General features: G+C 47.0%; 1 protein-coding gene across 1 annotated transcript in view; it reads right to left on the bottom strand.

Moving 5' to 3' along the window:
• Positions 1-14,273, bottom strand: part of LOC146182953 (uncharacterized) — a 35,593-nt gene extending 21,320 nt beyond the window's left edge. Inside the window, exon 1 of the mRNA XM_084608307.1 lies at positions 12,742-14,273. Within this exon, the coding sequence (XP_084464433.1) occupies positions 12,742-13,833 (1,092 nt within the window). The 5' untranslated portion in view covers positions 13,834-14,273. The remainder of the gene's footprint in view (positions 1-12,741) is intronic.
• Between the last annotated feature and the right edge of the window lie 2,701 nt (positions 14,274-16,974).

Below are 16,974 nucleotides of genomic sequence, written 5' to 3'. Positions count from 1 at the left end.
CTCTAGCTGTGACGTACGCTTGGACGGCGGCGGATAATTTCGTCCATCAGCTATTCTTTAGCGGTCACTGGCGTAGCACTGTACGAGGGCGCATAGCGTTTCGCGTCCATCGAAATGTTGCCGTAACGCCAAGATGAAACTCGGGTCGTCAGTGACAGGGTTCGAGTGCCCTGACCACGCAGCCACCAGGCGAGAGACCTGAGCATCTGTCAGTGCAAGTTGAGAGCATTTGAGGGTGAAAACCTCTCTTTGCTCAAGCGTTGCATGTGGAGAATACGTGGTCAGCAAGCGAACAAAAATACGGCGCGATTTCGTGTCAAAATTATGACGTTAGCACTCGCTGAACAGCTTCTTAGGGTGGTGTCATACCATTTCACTTCTCAGTTAGTATGCATGTGCTAGTCGACTTTGAAGCTTGTTTGCGATAGTGACTCGAACCAACGAAATATGAACCTCCATTCCTTGACTTTAATTGCAGCTGTAGATGTCCTGCAATAGGAGAGAGAGATACTGTGGCCTTCCTTAACAAAACCTCAAACAAACCAAACATTTTATCACTTTGCAAAACTAACTGGCCGTCTTTCAACTTTTAACCATCAATCTAAATCATGGCAAACGGGGTCAAGCACTGCTTTTGGGCTTCTTAATTGCCTTAAGTTGAATTACACCCCTGTAAATTTTTTTTTTTGCCTGACAGGGTCATCACTTAATTTCATTACACTCTGCTGGTTACATTTCCATCTGCAGTGACAAATTAATATAAAGCTTAATGCTTTGATGAATCGAAGTTTCGTAGTGGAAAAAAGGGCCACACTCAAGTCGAAGTGTCATTTGAACGCACCAGAATACATTTTATAGGGGAGCAAAAACATAAGCAATTATATCTTGGAAAAACAATTTCGTTAGAAAGAGCCGACAACTCCATTCTGTATTAAAGATTGAAACCAGGCCCTAAAGGTATCAAAGAAATATAAACTGAACACTCCCATCCCTTTTAATTACACAAGAATGCTAAATTGGGCGAGTTGGTGCATTCGCATTTTAGGAAACGTAGCGCAAAGAAGACAAGGACAAAAAAGAAGGAAACACACACGAGCGCTTACTCACAACTGATTTTTTATTAGAAAAGCTGACAGAATATATAGGGTACAAAAATTATCAAATACATGTAATAAAGGGGTGAAATTGACAAAATTGACAAAAATGTGGAAAAAGGCAAGTCTGCAAAGATACACAAAAAAAATACACGTGAAAAAACTACTTGGACACTGATTCAAGGTATGTAATCTCTACTTTTGTTAAGTTAATGGAAGCTTCGCTAACACACTTATCCCCCCCTTTCATGATATGATATGCCTCTATAATTTCTAGTGTACGTTGATTGCGCGATGTGCCAACAACGATAGTTTTATCGAAAATGGGGCGGCATTTACACTTCGTGCAATGTTTAGGCAAATTCTCTTGTGATATAGGGGTTAAAGAATTTCTATGTTCGAAGAGCCGGATATTCAAACAACGGCCAGTCTGCTCTATGTAGTATTTTTCACAAGAAAGAGGAATTTTGTAAATTACCTGCGTTCTGCACTGTACAAACCTAGATTTATGGTTAACATAGCAGCGATGCTCACTTTTTAACGCATCTGCCTTTCTTCTTACCAAGGCACACACACCTGATAATTTCGTGGGGGCTGACATTACTGTGCCTACATCATACCGATTGGCGACATTCCGCAAGCCATGTGAAAAACGGTGCACGTACGGCAGAACCACTGGTTTCCTTTTATTGCTGCAACACTTAGACTAGCGCTCGTGTGTGTTTCCTTCTTTTTTGCCCTTGTCTTCTTTGCGCTACGTTTCCTTTTAATTACAATTAGTATAGGAGCAGTCAGTATGTGATTCCTCGAGGATTACTAACCACACCGGAAAGGTTAATAGGAAACTGGGAGTGGGCTGTGGCATGTGGACAGAAGGTGTCCCGGGGCTTCAGGCTGCTTGCGGAAATGTGGGTGCACACCCAAAAGGGAGTTCTTCAGTTGTAGTGCATTGCAAGCTGGTCGAATCCGGCCATGGTTAGATTCCAGCCTATCGGCAGCAGTGAGTGTGACTCTAACGTACGTTTTCCTAACAAGTGGAAAACGACGCCTTTAAAACATCGCACAACCTTTACCAGAATGCGCCACGTCTGGAATGTAGCTGAGACAATGGGAGTGGAGAATGAGGTGTTAGATTCGTGTAGTTATAAGGTCGTGGTTACATTGTTATGCCTAAGAACAATGCTCAGTAGCCTCTGGAATTAACGGCTGTTTCAATAGCTATAGAGTGACTGGAAGCAGCAAAGGAATATGTCTGCAATGGCCGAAGACCACAGCACGAAAGAGAACGAGTTAGATGAATGAGATAAGGCATAGTGCGTACGGCAAGTAGCCACAGGCCATGAATGGCAGGCTATAATTACCGCTCAAGAGAAAAGTACACAAGAGCTGTATCTTACCGGTACTTCCATATGGGTCAGTGACATGGAGACTAACAAAAAAGATCCAACCTAATTTGATGAAATGTAGAGAGCTATGGAAGGGGAAATCATAGGTGTAACGTTGGGACTGGAAGCGGTCAGGAGAAAATCTGCATTTATTGACAATCAAAACAAAGAAAAAGAAATCGACATGGGCTGTGCAATACCTAGTGGGAAGGCAAGAAAACAGTTGGCCGCTAACGGTAAGAAACTGTATTTAAATGGACGTAAGCTTATCATTCGCGGCAAAAGGTAAGGTGAGTGAATGAGGTTATAGAAGTCTACCGCAATTTTATGAAAGCAGTTGACGCAGGAAGAGGTTAGCTGGATGGATGTGGAAGAGATATATGCCCTGCACCTGTGCCGGGTCAAGCTGACGGTAATGATCAGGAGAGGGCGCAAAATCAAGATAACTATCGGTGATCGCGAAACGGCGTTGACAAAAGTTTTGAGCGAAAACAAGGATATCTGCTGGTTTGCATGCTGTTCAGGCGTCGCGTTAACACCTTGCAGCATCTTCTTTCGGTCATGCTTGCCTGCAAAAAAAAAAGAAATAGAACTTAGATTTTCGTCTAGCAGCATGAGCAGAACAGAAGCAATGCAGTGCGTATCCAGCAAAGAATTGATAAATACCTCAACAGGATAGTCTCAGTTTTCTTAATACCGAGTTTGGCACTCATCAAAGAGTGCAGTTCAAAAGGAGACACAGCGACATAACGCAGCAAATAATTTGCATGTAAGTTATACTTGTTTTGAAAAAGGGTGGAGACTGTTCTCACAAATGTATATTCATTGCTCAAAAGACCAATGCATTTTTGCATTCTTGCGTTTTAAGACTGCTTGGTAGTATACTTCTTAACCTGAATACCCGGTAACGTGCAAAAAAGAACTAAACTACTTATTGGTGCCCATAACCGCGAAAGTAGATACGACAAAAGATGCTGAATTCAAATGTTAAGTGTACAGCAATATTCTCTGAATGCTAACCTGCACCGGACGAAGATTGTGTACAATGTTCAATTATAGCTGTCTCCTACTGGAAGCATGCTTTTTAGAAGTGCCTCCCCGCCTGCATGGCGTCCGGCTCGCACTGTGACCTGCAACGCCCTACGTTTACTATCGCCTTACTAAAGATTACGGAGTAACAACTGCAGTACAGCTCATAACAGCGCCTTTATTTACAGTGTATTTGGCTTTCTGTATTTGGCTTCCCATTTGTAGCGAATTGTACTTTATATATATTAATAACAATACCAATAATATTGCCAATAATAGAATGATGATGGTTATTTTTGTTGTTTTATGCAGCGAAGCAGCCAGCTCAAGATGGGGCTGCACTGACAACAGCGGGGTTCTTCAATCGGCTGTTTTCGGTTGTCGCCCCTGTTTTCCGGGCTTTCCGTGGATAAATTTTTTTCTTTCGGCCCAGATCTGGAGGTGTTTTTTGTGTGTGTCGCGTTTTCGGTCATGTCTAAGAAATAATGGCTTAAATTCATCACAGAAAGCCTATTTTCTCTTCTTTCAGTACATGCATTTGGTTTACCAGTGCTGCAAAGGAAACTACAAGGAATCCTGCGGCACCTGGAGAAAAATTTACGTCTGAGAGGCTTTAAAAAGAGATGAATATTAGCATATCTACGCATTTAGAGTTGCGTCTATAACATAGATAGTTTGCTGGGCACACCTCACTGAAAACCGTATAAACAATAAAATGTATTCAGGTATAACTTTTTTGCAAGCACGCTCTCCTGCGGGGACTTTTTGAATAATTATACGATGCAATTTTTCTTCCTCCCTAAAACTGTTATTGACTTGCCTCATTTGGTTTATATGTCTTATGTAGTCAATGTTAGTTTTTCTACAATCGCTAACTAGAAAATGCTAAATTGTTCAGGTAAATACTATTTATCAATGCTGGGGATAGCGCAACAAATGCTTAATATTTTGCTATACATGGATAAACATCGCTTTAACGACTTTCGGGGAGCGGGTATAGCGAAGGTATTTTCACCTACATTTTCCTGTGATTATGAAGCGAGCAAGCTCTTAAAAATCGATGGGAATGTTCGACGGCTTGTTTGTTTATTTGTTCTGATAAAAGTACAAAGTATCGATGTAATCAATATTTACGTTATCACCAAGGAATTGCATCAAATACACACGGTAATAGAAATAACAGGCAAGGTGAAATAAAAGTAGTCGGTAGCACAACCCACAGGGTTCAAGTGCACAAAAGGGTCCGCAGTTTCGAAATATGATGAGGATAGCGCCTTAAGCATAACCTGAATGAGCAGGTTTTTACTAACGGCTGTTATATTTCCACGATGTTTAATACTACATCCAGGACACAAGAAGAAGCAAATCTGGCGTACAAGCGCCACATTCTTTAGCCACATCTTGATTTTGCTAGCTGATGTCGAAGCTCTGAGACCGTTAAGTCTGGTCTGCGGAGACCAGATGGCAGAGCTACTGGCTTCGATTCCTGATTACGCGTCCTGTGAACGTTTGCCCTCTGTAGTACGTAGCTCGCTTTCCATTGGTCCAGAGATATGTAGAAACATCGATTCTCTTGGCTGCTGCAGAACCGGCCTCGCTACTGCTTCCAACGCACTGGTACACAAAGTACACAAAGTACACAAAGTACACAATGCAGTCTAGAGAACGCCAGTGGCTGTATAGTGGAAATGTATTCAAGGTTTGTATTATTTTGTTTACAGTCTCAAACCACACGAAAGTTCGCAACGACGAAGTTTGTGAAAAAAACATTTTTTTTTTTTTTTTTGGGGGGGGGGGGAGGAGAACTTTGAAATCGACAACTTCACCTTTTAACGGCGAGAGTAGCTTTGCATTTTCCAGCAAAATGTTCTCTTTATGATCACGCTTCCGTAAAGTATTGCTGCTTCTTACTCATTACCTAGGCAGGTGCTTCAGCAGATAATGCGTCAGGACAACGACACGTTATTCCGAAACATGAGTTGCTTTCCTGCAAGGTATTGTTTTAGGAGTTCAACGTTCCAAAGGGACCCAGTCTACAAGGAGACGCCGTAGTGGACGGATACGGAAATTTCGACGGATGCATTGCTTTCCGCTTCCATTGAAAAGCGGGAGCCAAGGCCGCGATTCGATCTCCCATCCTTGGGTGGAGAAGTCTACCTCCCTAACAACTGCGCCAACGCGGCGGGGTCGTTTATTGGAGAGGAGCGGCTTGCTCGAAATGTTTATGCAGGTTGTAATACAGGCGTTGCTTTTAAAAGTAGTCGTTGCTGATTGTATAACATTTTCTCGTGCAGACATCAGCCGCTAATCTGCATGCTGTCTCGTTGTAAGCGCGATAAAATAGGGCGGTGGTACATGCCACAGTAACACCTTGCGCACCCGTATGTAGTTATGCTATGATTGATGTCAGTTTCTACGTGCTCTAAGATGCGGTGCGCTTCGTTGCTGGCTGTGTGAAAATTGGCTGCAGGTAAGGCCACTACAAATCTGCAAAAATAGTGTCTAGTATTTTTCTTCGGAAGATCAAACGCAGCTTCTGGTGAGAATGCATAGCACGGCAGGACCAATTATCAGGCGAGTAGTTGACCGGAGCGACTCTGGGACATTTTCCTTCATGATAACAGATGCTTTCAAAATACTGCCCACAAGAGCGTCCGAGCGCAGTTGAAAGCACCTAACTATTATGATGAAGCCAGGAGACCAAAACATTCCCTCTAGTTCAGTGCAGAATATCCAGTATGGAGGTATTGTTTTTGTCTAAAATATACTCTATTTAAAATATTTATTTTCGAGTATATTTAAAACACTATTGCCCCCAAGAAAGGTTGAAAATGAAGAAAAATTTTTATTTTGCAATGCATCAGGTCTGGCACGAGTTAATGCAAGGCGCATTCATAAATATGGCACCGACTACAACAAGAATGACGTGGAGTGCAGCACGTAGATTGCCATGTGCACCGTCGTGGGGCCGAACATTTTCGCGCAATGCTTTTGTCACGGACGCTGCAGCCCTCTTGCCTTTTTGACTGATTACAGGTGATAAAATAAAGAAAACGTCCTGAAATATGTAACTAATCGCAAGTAACTGATATCAACAGCTCTGATAAGGATGAATGTGATGATCAGGAGGGGGCGCAAAATCACCTGTTCAAGTACGGACCGGATACGTATTGGTGGTTACAACAGGGCGTTCAATAAACGGTTTGAGCTAAAACAGCGATATCTGATTGTTTGCATGCTATTAAGACATTGCTTTAAGACCTTGGAGCGTCTTCGTTCGGTCCTCTTTTCCATTCAAGAAGGAGAACTTAGATTTAGTAGTCTCACAGCTTGGGCAAAAGAACAGCGGTAATCGAGGGGCGTATCCAGTGGAGATTTGACAAATACCTCGCATTACACCGAGTGCGCCCGTCTCAGCTATCTGAATACTGAGTTTGACTGTCATCATAGAATGGAATCCAAAAGGAACACAACGACTTAACGCAGTAAATAATTTGCATGCAAGTTAATCTCGTTTTGAAAAAGGGTGGAAACTGTTCTCACAAATGTGATTCGAAATGGCGTTTGTCTTACGTTTACAAACACAGCATAAAATCATCGTGCAAGAAGCCGATACGTTCTCTGCCTTCATGTGAGCGTGAACGCCCCTCAATATTGCGACAGTAGTCTTGAGTAAATCCAATGCATATGTTTTCGCGAAAGCAGATAAACTTTTATTGAAACGGGAAAGAAGTATAAGATAGCTGGATATGGTGTCGAGAAGGCCTAGTTCATGCACAGTGGTCGCTCGTCCGGTAAACTTCAGTGCTGCCACAACTTCCCGCCAACACCGTTACTCTGGCTCCAATAAAAGTTCAAGGTGACATGTTGACTATGCCTCAAAAAACCGTAGCGTGAACTAAAACTTTCACGTGGAACAGTGCGCCGCCAAGGACCCCATCAATCCCGCTCATCGTATCCATGGCATCGGTTCTCGAGACGTCATTCAGTAGAGTGGCTCTCACAGCCTAAGTAATCGCACGAAGGTTTTCATATGAGGAAATCTTCAAACATGAAAGAGTCGTCCTTGTGAGGGATGCTTGTTTGAGAGACCACCTGGCATGTGGTGTTTACTTTTTTGTTCTGTTGTTAGGAATCTATGCAGTTCCAATTTCACGCGACAATGCACCGGAGAGGTAATGTTACATGCAACGACCTAAAGACGTCGAGAGAGATAGAGCAACAGCCCAAAAGCCAAGTCTCTCGACTAGGAACAAAGCTCCGCTTCGTCTTCTCCAAAGCCTTGCCCGAGGTTCGTGCTAGTGGGCATTACTTCAATCACCCTACGGGGAAGGATGAAGCATCCCGGCAGCTCAAAGCGAACAGTTAACGTTGGGGCCATAATAAACCTTCAAACGGTCGACGCGCAAGATTTCCCGGTCACGGCGACACATATCCGATAAGGAGGCGACTCGTTCGATGAGGTAATTGGCGGGGGAAGCCTGCTGAAGGATGTCGTTGGGACCACTATACCGGGAAAAACATTTCATGGACAGGCGGAGCGTGGAAGATGTGACTGGGAGCCATACTAGGCAGTCTCTTGGGTAGGAAGGAGCTGTAATGGAGCTTTCACGGCTGACTTGTGCCTCTGTCGTCGATGCAGGTCACAAGTGGCGCCATTCTTCGGCATACCTAACAGCCTGGGAAAGTGGCGTCAATTCTGACAAGTCCAGGTGGTAGGGGAGAATCGTGTCTATAGGGCAGGTAGGGACATTCCATCCGTAGAGAAAAAAGAAGGGGGAGAACCCTGGGGTAGCTTTTAGCAGCGGTATTGTACGGGTAGGTCACAAATTGAAGAATGTTGTCCCAATTAGAATGGTGGTGGTCTACATACATAGCAAGCGTATCAGACAGGGTACGATTAAAGCGTTCAACTAATCCGTTCGTCTGAGGGGGGTAAAGCGAATCTCTATAATGAATACGCTGCACTCCTTAAAACTACTTCGACGACATCAGAAAGGAAGACACAGCCGCGGTCACTCAGCAGCTCTAAAGGTGCCCTATGCGAAAGATGAGGTGACGGAGGGTCGCAACATAACCAGCTGAGGCGGATGCTAAATGCCGACTGAAAGAGTCCATGGCTGCGGTGACATAACGATGCCTCGCCGGAGTCGTCGGAAGGGGACCGTAAGATAAATCCTAACGCAGTCAAATGGGCGAGAAAGGCTCGAGAGAGGTTGCAGAGTCGGTGTCGTAAGGCGAAGTGGTGCCTTCCAGCCCTGGCAGGCTGAGAAAGAACGTACGTAGGGGCGCACAAAGTGCTGCATGCCTCTCCAGTAATACCAAAGATGCAACCAGGCGTATGTTTTCAATATATATGGGCCCACTTAGGGTTGTCGTAAAAATTGGCACATATTTCTGAGCGCATGTGCCGATGAATAACGAGGAGCTATTTCCGCCCTTCAATCAGGTAGTTGCCACGGTAGAGCAGGACATTCCGAATGGCAGAACGATTAGCTTGCCGTTGCAGAACTCGAGAAGCGGAATGGTTTGGTTTGGCAAAACTTTATTTCCCACAGTAGGGGTCCTGGAGGACACTCGGCTAGGCGCCAGGTGTAGAGGGCAGCTCCCACGTCGGAACAGAGAGCCCGAAGCCCTCCGCCGCCGCGCGGGCCTCCTGGACAACCCGAAGCTGATCATGTAGTGAAGCACTTTTTAAAACTTTGTCCCAACGTTCCTTGTTCTTGGCGTAGGCGTCGCTCGATGCACAACCACACAGCATAGGATTTAAGGCTACACGGTCACTGCACCGTTCACACACATGTTGTCCGTCGTAGTCTGGGGCGATGTGCTTCATGCGCCAGGGGTTGGGGTATGAGTTCGTTTGGAGCAAGCGTAACGTGACTGATTGGCTGCGGGTTAATTTCTTATCCGGGAGGGGAAATGCTCGTCTGCCTAGATAAAAGTGCTTAGTGAGCTCGTTGTATGTGAACAATTGATCTCTGTACTCGATATGTGGAGTAGCAGGGGAAACCGGAGGGACGCGGTCGATGAGTCCTCGCGCCGCCTCGTGTGCGATCTCATTAAGATTCCGCAGGCCGCCCCCTAAGCTGCCCATGTGTGCCGGGAACCATACGATAGAGTGATCGGTGATGTTACTTCCGCCTAAGATCCGTAGCGTCGTCTTGTCTATCCCGCCCTTGGCGAAAGCTCGAGTGGCTGCTCTAGAGTCGCTGTATATAGTTGTGAAGTCCGAGTCTTTTAGAGCTAGTGCTATCGCTGCTTGTTCAGCTACCTCTGGCTTCTTGGTGTAAAGTGTGAGTGAGTTGTGCGTACGCCCGTGTCCGTCGACTACTGCTACCAAGTAGGCATGCTTTCCCGGTATGTACGCTGCATCCACAAATGCTGTCTGGTGGCGGAACTGTGCCGCGTCCGCAGCGTGGGCTTTGGCTCGGGCGAGCCTTCTTCCTTGATTGTGGATCGGGTGAACGTTTCTTGGGAAGGGGGACACTTTGATTGCTTCTCGCACGACGTTAGGTAACTGCAGGACGTTGTCCTTTTCTACTATGGTGTTCAGGCCGAGCTTAACGAGAATCTCTCTGCCGGCTTTGGTGCTTGGTAGGCGTGCAATCTGTGCCATGTGCTGTGCCTCGATGATTTCGGCAAGGGTATTGTGCACTCCTAGCTGTAAGAGTAGTTCAGTGGAGGCCTTATCGGGGAGCCCCAACGCTGTCTTGAAAGCTCGGCGTATGTGTACTTCAAGCCTTCTCTGATGTTCCTTTTTCCAGTTGAGGATTGCAGCCACGTATGTGATGTGACAGAGTACAAAAGCATGGACCATTTGAATAGCGTTGTCCTCGCTCAGTCCCCTGTGCCTATTCACAATGCGCCGAAACATCCGGATCGCGTTTGCAATCTTGATCGTGATGCTGTCAAGCATCGCCCAGTTGGACCCGTTGCTTTGGATGATTAGTCCTAGAATTCGTATTTTATCGACCGTGGGTATGCGATTTCCATCCCTGTCGTGTAACTCTATGCATGGTGTGTGGTGTCGGCGCCAGTCGTTGGACGGGCGGCCTGGTCTTGGGGGGTGGTAGATGAGTAGCTCGGATTTTCTAGAAGAGCAGCGAAGTCCCATTGGGGCAAGATGGACCTCGGTAACCGTGATGGCTTCTTGCATGCGCGCTTCTAATTCGGCATCGCTGCCACCGGTGCTCCAGATGGTAACATCGTCTGCGTATATGGTGTGCTCCACATCAGCAATTTCACCCAATGCGCGAGAAAGCTTTGTCATCGCCAAGTTAAATAAGAATGGTGAAAGCACTGAGCCTTGCGGTGTTCCCCTATCGCCCAGATTAAAGCTCTCCGAGACGTGTTCGCCTATCCGGATAGTGGCCGTTCGATCCTGCAGAAACGCCTTGACGTAGTGGTAGAAGCGTGTTCCGAGATTGTGGTCAGATATGGCTTTGAGAATGGCGGTAAGTATCGTTTGGCAAGGTCATCCAGAAGGGCTTCGGCGGTACTGATTTGCTTCTCGCGATGTACTAATTTACTTAGCCTGATCCGTTGCATAGTTTTGGACTTTGCTCCGTGTTCGTCGAGGAGGTGTTTTATTAGTCCCCACCCACTTCCTCTGTGTATTTGCCCATTGAGGGAGTTACAGACTTCATCCCATTGTTGTCGGGAGAGAACCATGCAGTATTGTTCAATTGTCTTGTTGAGTTCGGCAAGTTTCCTTCGTAGTCTTCTGTTAAGACGTTGACCCTTCCACCTGGCTAGAATGAAATGTTTGGCTTCGAGAAGATTCGCTAGCCGACTGTCCATCCTCTCTACCTTAACGTTCGTTGTAATTGTCCGTTCCGAGGCTGCGATGTCTGCTTTGAGTTGCTCGGTCCAGCTCGTTATCGTGTGCTTTGTGGTTGCTCCTGATGAGTTGGATGGCTGCGCCCGTATTGCACGAAATTTGTCCCAATCGATAAGTTTGTATTCCCTTTGCCTCTTTCCCGGTATCTCTGCATCAATTCGGAGAATATAGTGGTCACTCCCGAGGTCTATTCCTAAGTTGTGCCAGGCACATTTTTGTAGGCCCCGGACAAAAGTAAGGTCCGGTGTGGTGTCTCGACATGTGGAAGTGCCACATCTGGTTGGGGTCTCCGGGTCTGTGATCAGCGTGAAGTCGAGATCGGAGGCTGTCGTGAGACGACGATTTCCCTTGCTAGGGGGATACGCGTAACCCCAAGCCTGGTGTGGGGCGTTAAAATCTCCACCTATAATCAACGGACTGTCTTTGGCGATGTGCGCAATCTTGGCCAGAATGCCTCTAAACCCTTGCCTCGTATCCTTAGGGCTGCTGTACAGATTTGTGAGGAAGATGCTTTGCTTGTTCCCTACGTGGTCGTTCGGTATGATCTCAATTGTGAGGTGTTCTAGATAGCAGGCTGTGTGGCGGATCTCATGCCGAATGTACGGGATCTTCTTTCCAATCAGTAAAGCGACGCCTCTGCCCTGCTCTTTTCTGTGGGCTTCGGCCGTATATCCCGTAATGGCCAGTTCGGTTGTGAGTGTTTCTTGTAGCATGATGACGTGTGGTTTCTCGGTTTCTGATTTGACCATCTGCAGGAGGACCGCCTTTTTGAGGCGATCCCCCTGCAGTTCCATTGCCAGACGCAGAGACTGCGTGTCTTATTCGGCACTGTCATGTTGGCCGTTGTAACCTCCTTCGCTTGCAGTGAGCCCATCGCGAGGTGGGCCTTGCGCACCGATGTGTTGTGAACTCATCCTTGCCATTGCCGGTACTACCGTATTGTTTAGATACATTTCCATTTTCTGTACTCGTGAGCTAAATATGTCCATTTTCTCGTTCATTCGCACCATGCTCTCGTGCATTAGCCTCATATTCTCGCTCATGGCGTCCATAACGTCCTTCGTGGTTCGCGGTTGCGTTAAAGCGCGCTTTTAGAAGGCGGGCACTCTTCGATTTGTTCTTCATGTCTCTTCGTCTCAACGAGTTGGGGAATTTCGACAGCGGTTGATGGCTCAGGTGTGAGCGTTTGTTTACGACTGTTCGCTTTACCCATTGCAGTTAATTCGAGCATTAGCTTAGTATAAGCGGCTTTTAGCTCTCTTAGTTCCTGTTCTAACATAGCTATTCGCTCTTTATCAGGATTGCGGGACTCACTTTTCTTTGGAGGCGTGATAGCGTCTCTGACCTTGTCCGCCCACGTGCCTCCGTTGTCTTTTCCACCGAAGCGCACCTGAGAACTACTTCCGTTTGTCCTCGCATGTGTGCGGCTCTTCGATTGAGAGCGGGAGCGGCTGCGTGTTGGCATCTTGGACCTAGATCGGCTTCGTGCCGCGTGCTGCTTGTCTTCTTCAACTAGCTGTACTTCCTCTTGTTGCTCCAGTCGCGCTCGTTGTCGTCGTGCGCGTACTACGTATGGAATGAGATAGCGTTTCCTACACACCTTGTCCGCCGTCACATGCAAGCCCCCGCACAGCTTGCATTTTGGATCGCACACATGGGATGAGGTGGGGTTAGGAAGTCCGCAACCCCTACATTCAGTTGAGTTTGGCTCGGGGCAAACGTCCGCACGATGTCCGAGTTTGCCGCATACGTAGCATATGTCTACTTGTCTGCGATATAAGTAGCAGGGTACCAGTGTGGGTCCATACCTAACGAAGTTTGGGACGCGAAGACCATCGAACACAATGATCACTGATCCTGAGTCCTTGATTCTTTTCGCCGCTAGTGCCAAGGGGTTGCGGTCATTCACAATGTTTCTTTCAATCGTCCTGTGATCGTCGGCACTATCGATGTGTCTGATTACCCCTTTGCAGGTGTCGCTTGGGTCAGTTTCGTAAGCGCTGACTGCGTACTCTTTTTCGGCTATTCGGATAGCCCTTATTTGCGCATACTTGTCTGCATTTTCTCGAAAGGGCGTGCTCGCCACCATGATGTTCTGCGTAATATTGGGACATATTATGTCCTCCGTGGTCTGCTGTGGATCAAGATTAACTGCTGCCATTATGGCTTTGCTCACTAAGGTAGGTCCGATCTTTTGCAAGTTCAAGCCGCCCTTTGGGCGAAGCACTATCTTGATGTTGTCTTGCGGCAGGGGTGGCATGCGTGAGGCTCTTATCACCCGGTTCTTAATGTTAGGAGGCTTGCGAGAAGAGCTCACCTGCCCGTCGCTTGCATGTTGTGCTTGCTGTGAAAGTTGCGCAGTAGGTTGGGCGCGTTCCTTCTTCGTTCTCCGGCTGGTCACCACTTTCCAACCCGTGTCGTCTTCTGTAGTCGACGCTTGTGGTAAATCCTCCGCAGAGCTATCCATTTCATCGGTTGCCATTCTCTTCGTGTTGCACCCAGCGCGAAGGGCGGCTGGCGTCTCGCCGAGCTAGCGCGTTTCTGGCTAGCGCTAGCGTCTGGCGTGCACGCCTAGGCTTAGTTCGGCGGCGGCGTTCACGTGGTAGAAACGTACTTGTAGATTTTTGAAAAATGAAGACCCACCTCAAAATCAGGTATCCACGAATTCCCTGCCACTTCACGAAACTGCTGGTGCAAGAACTTCGGTGAAAATCGACAGAAATCACTGCGGAATCATATGAAGATGACGGAGCCGATTGGATCACGTCCACACATCTCGGCGACCGCAGCGCCACCCGAGAAGCGGAATGGCGGGAACTAGATAGAGAAGCGATGTGATAAGCAATCCAATGATCTTATGGTTGTTCAGAAAGCTTAGAGATGTGAAGGATTGAAGAATCGAAGGCGGCGACAAGTAGTCTAATCGGCTCACTCTCAATAAGAGAACGGGAAAGGGCGTCAGCATCAGAATACTTCCGGCCAGAGCAGTAAACGACATTAACGTTGCAGTCCTGCAGGCTGAGTGCCCAATGAGCAAGGCGGCAAGACGGGTTCTTCAAAGATAATAGCCAGCATAGGGCTTAGTGGTCGGTCACGATGTAAAACGGGTGACCACATACGTAGGGCCGAAATTGTCCAAACGCCCAGATGATGGTCAAGCGTTATTTTTTGGTCGCTGAATAGTTGGACTCGGCCTCAGTGCGCGACTCGCTTATGCCACCACGTATTCGTCGCAGTCCAGTTTCCGCTGGGCGAGTACAGCACTCAGACCGAATCCACCGGTGTCAATGTGGATTTCGGTCGGGGCGGAGGGGTCAAAATCGCTTAGAATGGGGGGATGACATTAGAAGGAGGCATAGAGTGGTGGAGGCTTTTCCGCATGCCAGTGTCTGCGATAAGACAGCGGCGCTAGTATCGATTAGTGTAGTTAGAGGGGCGATGATTGACGCAGGGCGCCGGAAATATGAGAATAAGCCATCGACGCTACGTAGTTCTTTCAGCGTGTAAGTTTTAGGAAACTCAGCAGCGGTACGAAGTTTCGCGGGGCCAAGGAGGACGCCAGCCTTGCAGATGACGTGGCCATATTTTCACGTAGTGGTAACAATGCCGTTGGCGACATAGGAGGAGGTTTGAAATTCACTGGAACAAATTCTTTATTTGGGTGGACTTGCGCCCGGAAAAGAACTAAGTATCGGCGGCGGCAATAGTAACAAATGTGGTTGGCGATCATCGATCTACGAATCCCCTTTTCTCGCGTCAGCGCTCGTTTTAAAGACTGCGATGGAACCTCAAGATGAAACTAGAAATGGGAAATAGCTTTCCCTGGAGCATTGTAGAAACGCACGCGAACGGTTGGAATCATCGAGTTATATCTCGGCGCATCTTTCGCGATAAATACAATGATAAGGCTACTTCTCGCGACAAAACAAATGAACAAAACAAAGATTCATAATACATGCGTGCGCTGGAATCGAAGTGATAAGGCCGTATGCCGGCGGATATAGAAAAAAGAAGAAATAAAGTTTTGAATGGTTCGCGGTATTACTCCCCGTTTAAAAAAAAACACCGCCTCGATGTTTCAAAATAAACAGGCAGGAATTAACATAAACATTGCGAAGCAAACACGAATAGCCTTTAGCGCACGTAATATGGATTAAGGCGTACAACATGCACAAATTCTGGGTGCGCTCGGCGCCGCTAGATGCTGTCGCGCCGTCGGGAACGACCTCGCAGTTCAGTTGCCTTAGTCGGCGAAGCACCTTGTATGGGCCGAAGTATCGGCGTAAAACCCTTTCGCTCAGTCCGCGGCGGCGAATAGGCGTCCAAACCCAGGCTTGATCTCTCGGCTTGTACTCAGCATCGCGTCGTCGTTAGTTGTAACGTCATACGTCGGTTCGTTGCTAATCTTTCATGCGAATTCGGGCGAGTCTTCGGGCTTCCTTTGCACGTTGGTTCTCCTCGTTGGTTATTTGCCGCAGAATTGCGACGAGCGTCGTCATGGGCTCCCTGCCGTACGCAAGGCTGAACGGGGTCAACTTGGTTATCTCTCGGGCGGCGGTGTTTAAGCGATGATGACGTAAGGTAGAATGGCGTCCCATGTATTGTGTTCGGCGTCGACGTACATTGCAATCATGTCCGCAATCGTTTTGTTGAGACGCTCCGTAAGTCACTTTTTTTAGGATGGGAAGCAGTACTTCGTCGATGGCTTGTATGACTGTATTCCAGGATCGCTTGCGTCTACGTTGCCTTTATTGCCGTTCCCCTGTCCGTGATGAGCACTTCTGAAGCGCTGTGTCGCAAGAGAATTTTATCGGCAAAAACTCGACATCATTAATTCTTACTGGGAGACCGGAACGGTACCGGATAATCCCAAGCTTTCTCTTATTCTTCCTATCCCTAAACCTGGCAAAAACCCTCGACTTCCTAACCAAGCAGCGCGCCGTCAATGGACCGCCGCTGGTCCAATATTGGTATATATTGGTCCCAATATTGGTCAATATTGGCGTCTGATTGGGGCGCACAAAGATCCAAGAAATATGCCAACCAATTTAATTGGATCTCCTATCAAAACAGTATTGGCATACTACCTTTTTTACTGGCATTCAATGGCACTCAATGGCTACTCAATACCTTCCACCCAAGCTCACTCACTGGTTGTTATATCACGGCTATCCCGCCAAGATCACTGGCTATCCAATATCTTGTATCCATGCTTATTCATTGGATATTCACAAATGGCATCCAGCCAGATTTATCGGCTACCCAATACTTCCAATCCAATCTTGCCTAGTGGTTTTGCATTATTGGCATCCAGCCAGAGCAATTGGCAATCCGGCACATTATAGTGCTGAATGTTTCAATAATCAGTACTACAGCTAGTTGCTATATCGTGCTTTGGCTAATAGGCAACTACAAAGCCATCCCATACGTATGCAGTGCTGATATTTTTCATGTAGCTTTTTATTTAAATAAAGCATGCTGAGAATATCCATGCACAGAAAATAATACAGCTGAAAGGTTCATTGCATGGTGATTTATTAAGTGTGCATGGGTTACATGGTGTGGAAAAATGTAGGCAGAACTCGCAGACTTCAGTGCTCCTCCTGTTTTTGCATTCCTTGGC

Source organism: Amblyomma maculatum, chromosome 7, assembly GCF_055883805.1.
Source record: "Amblyomma maculatum isolate TAMU_Amacu chromosome 7, ASM5588380v1, whole genome shotgun sequence".
Classification (NCBI taxonomy): Eukaryota; Metazoa; Arthropoda; class Arachnida; order Ixodida; family Ixodidae; genus Amblyomma; species Amblyomma maculatum.
This window is presented reverse-complemented; position numbering and strand designations above follow the sequence as displayed.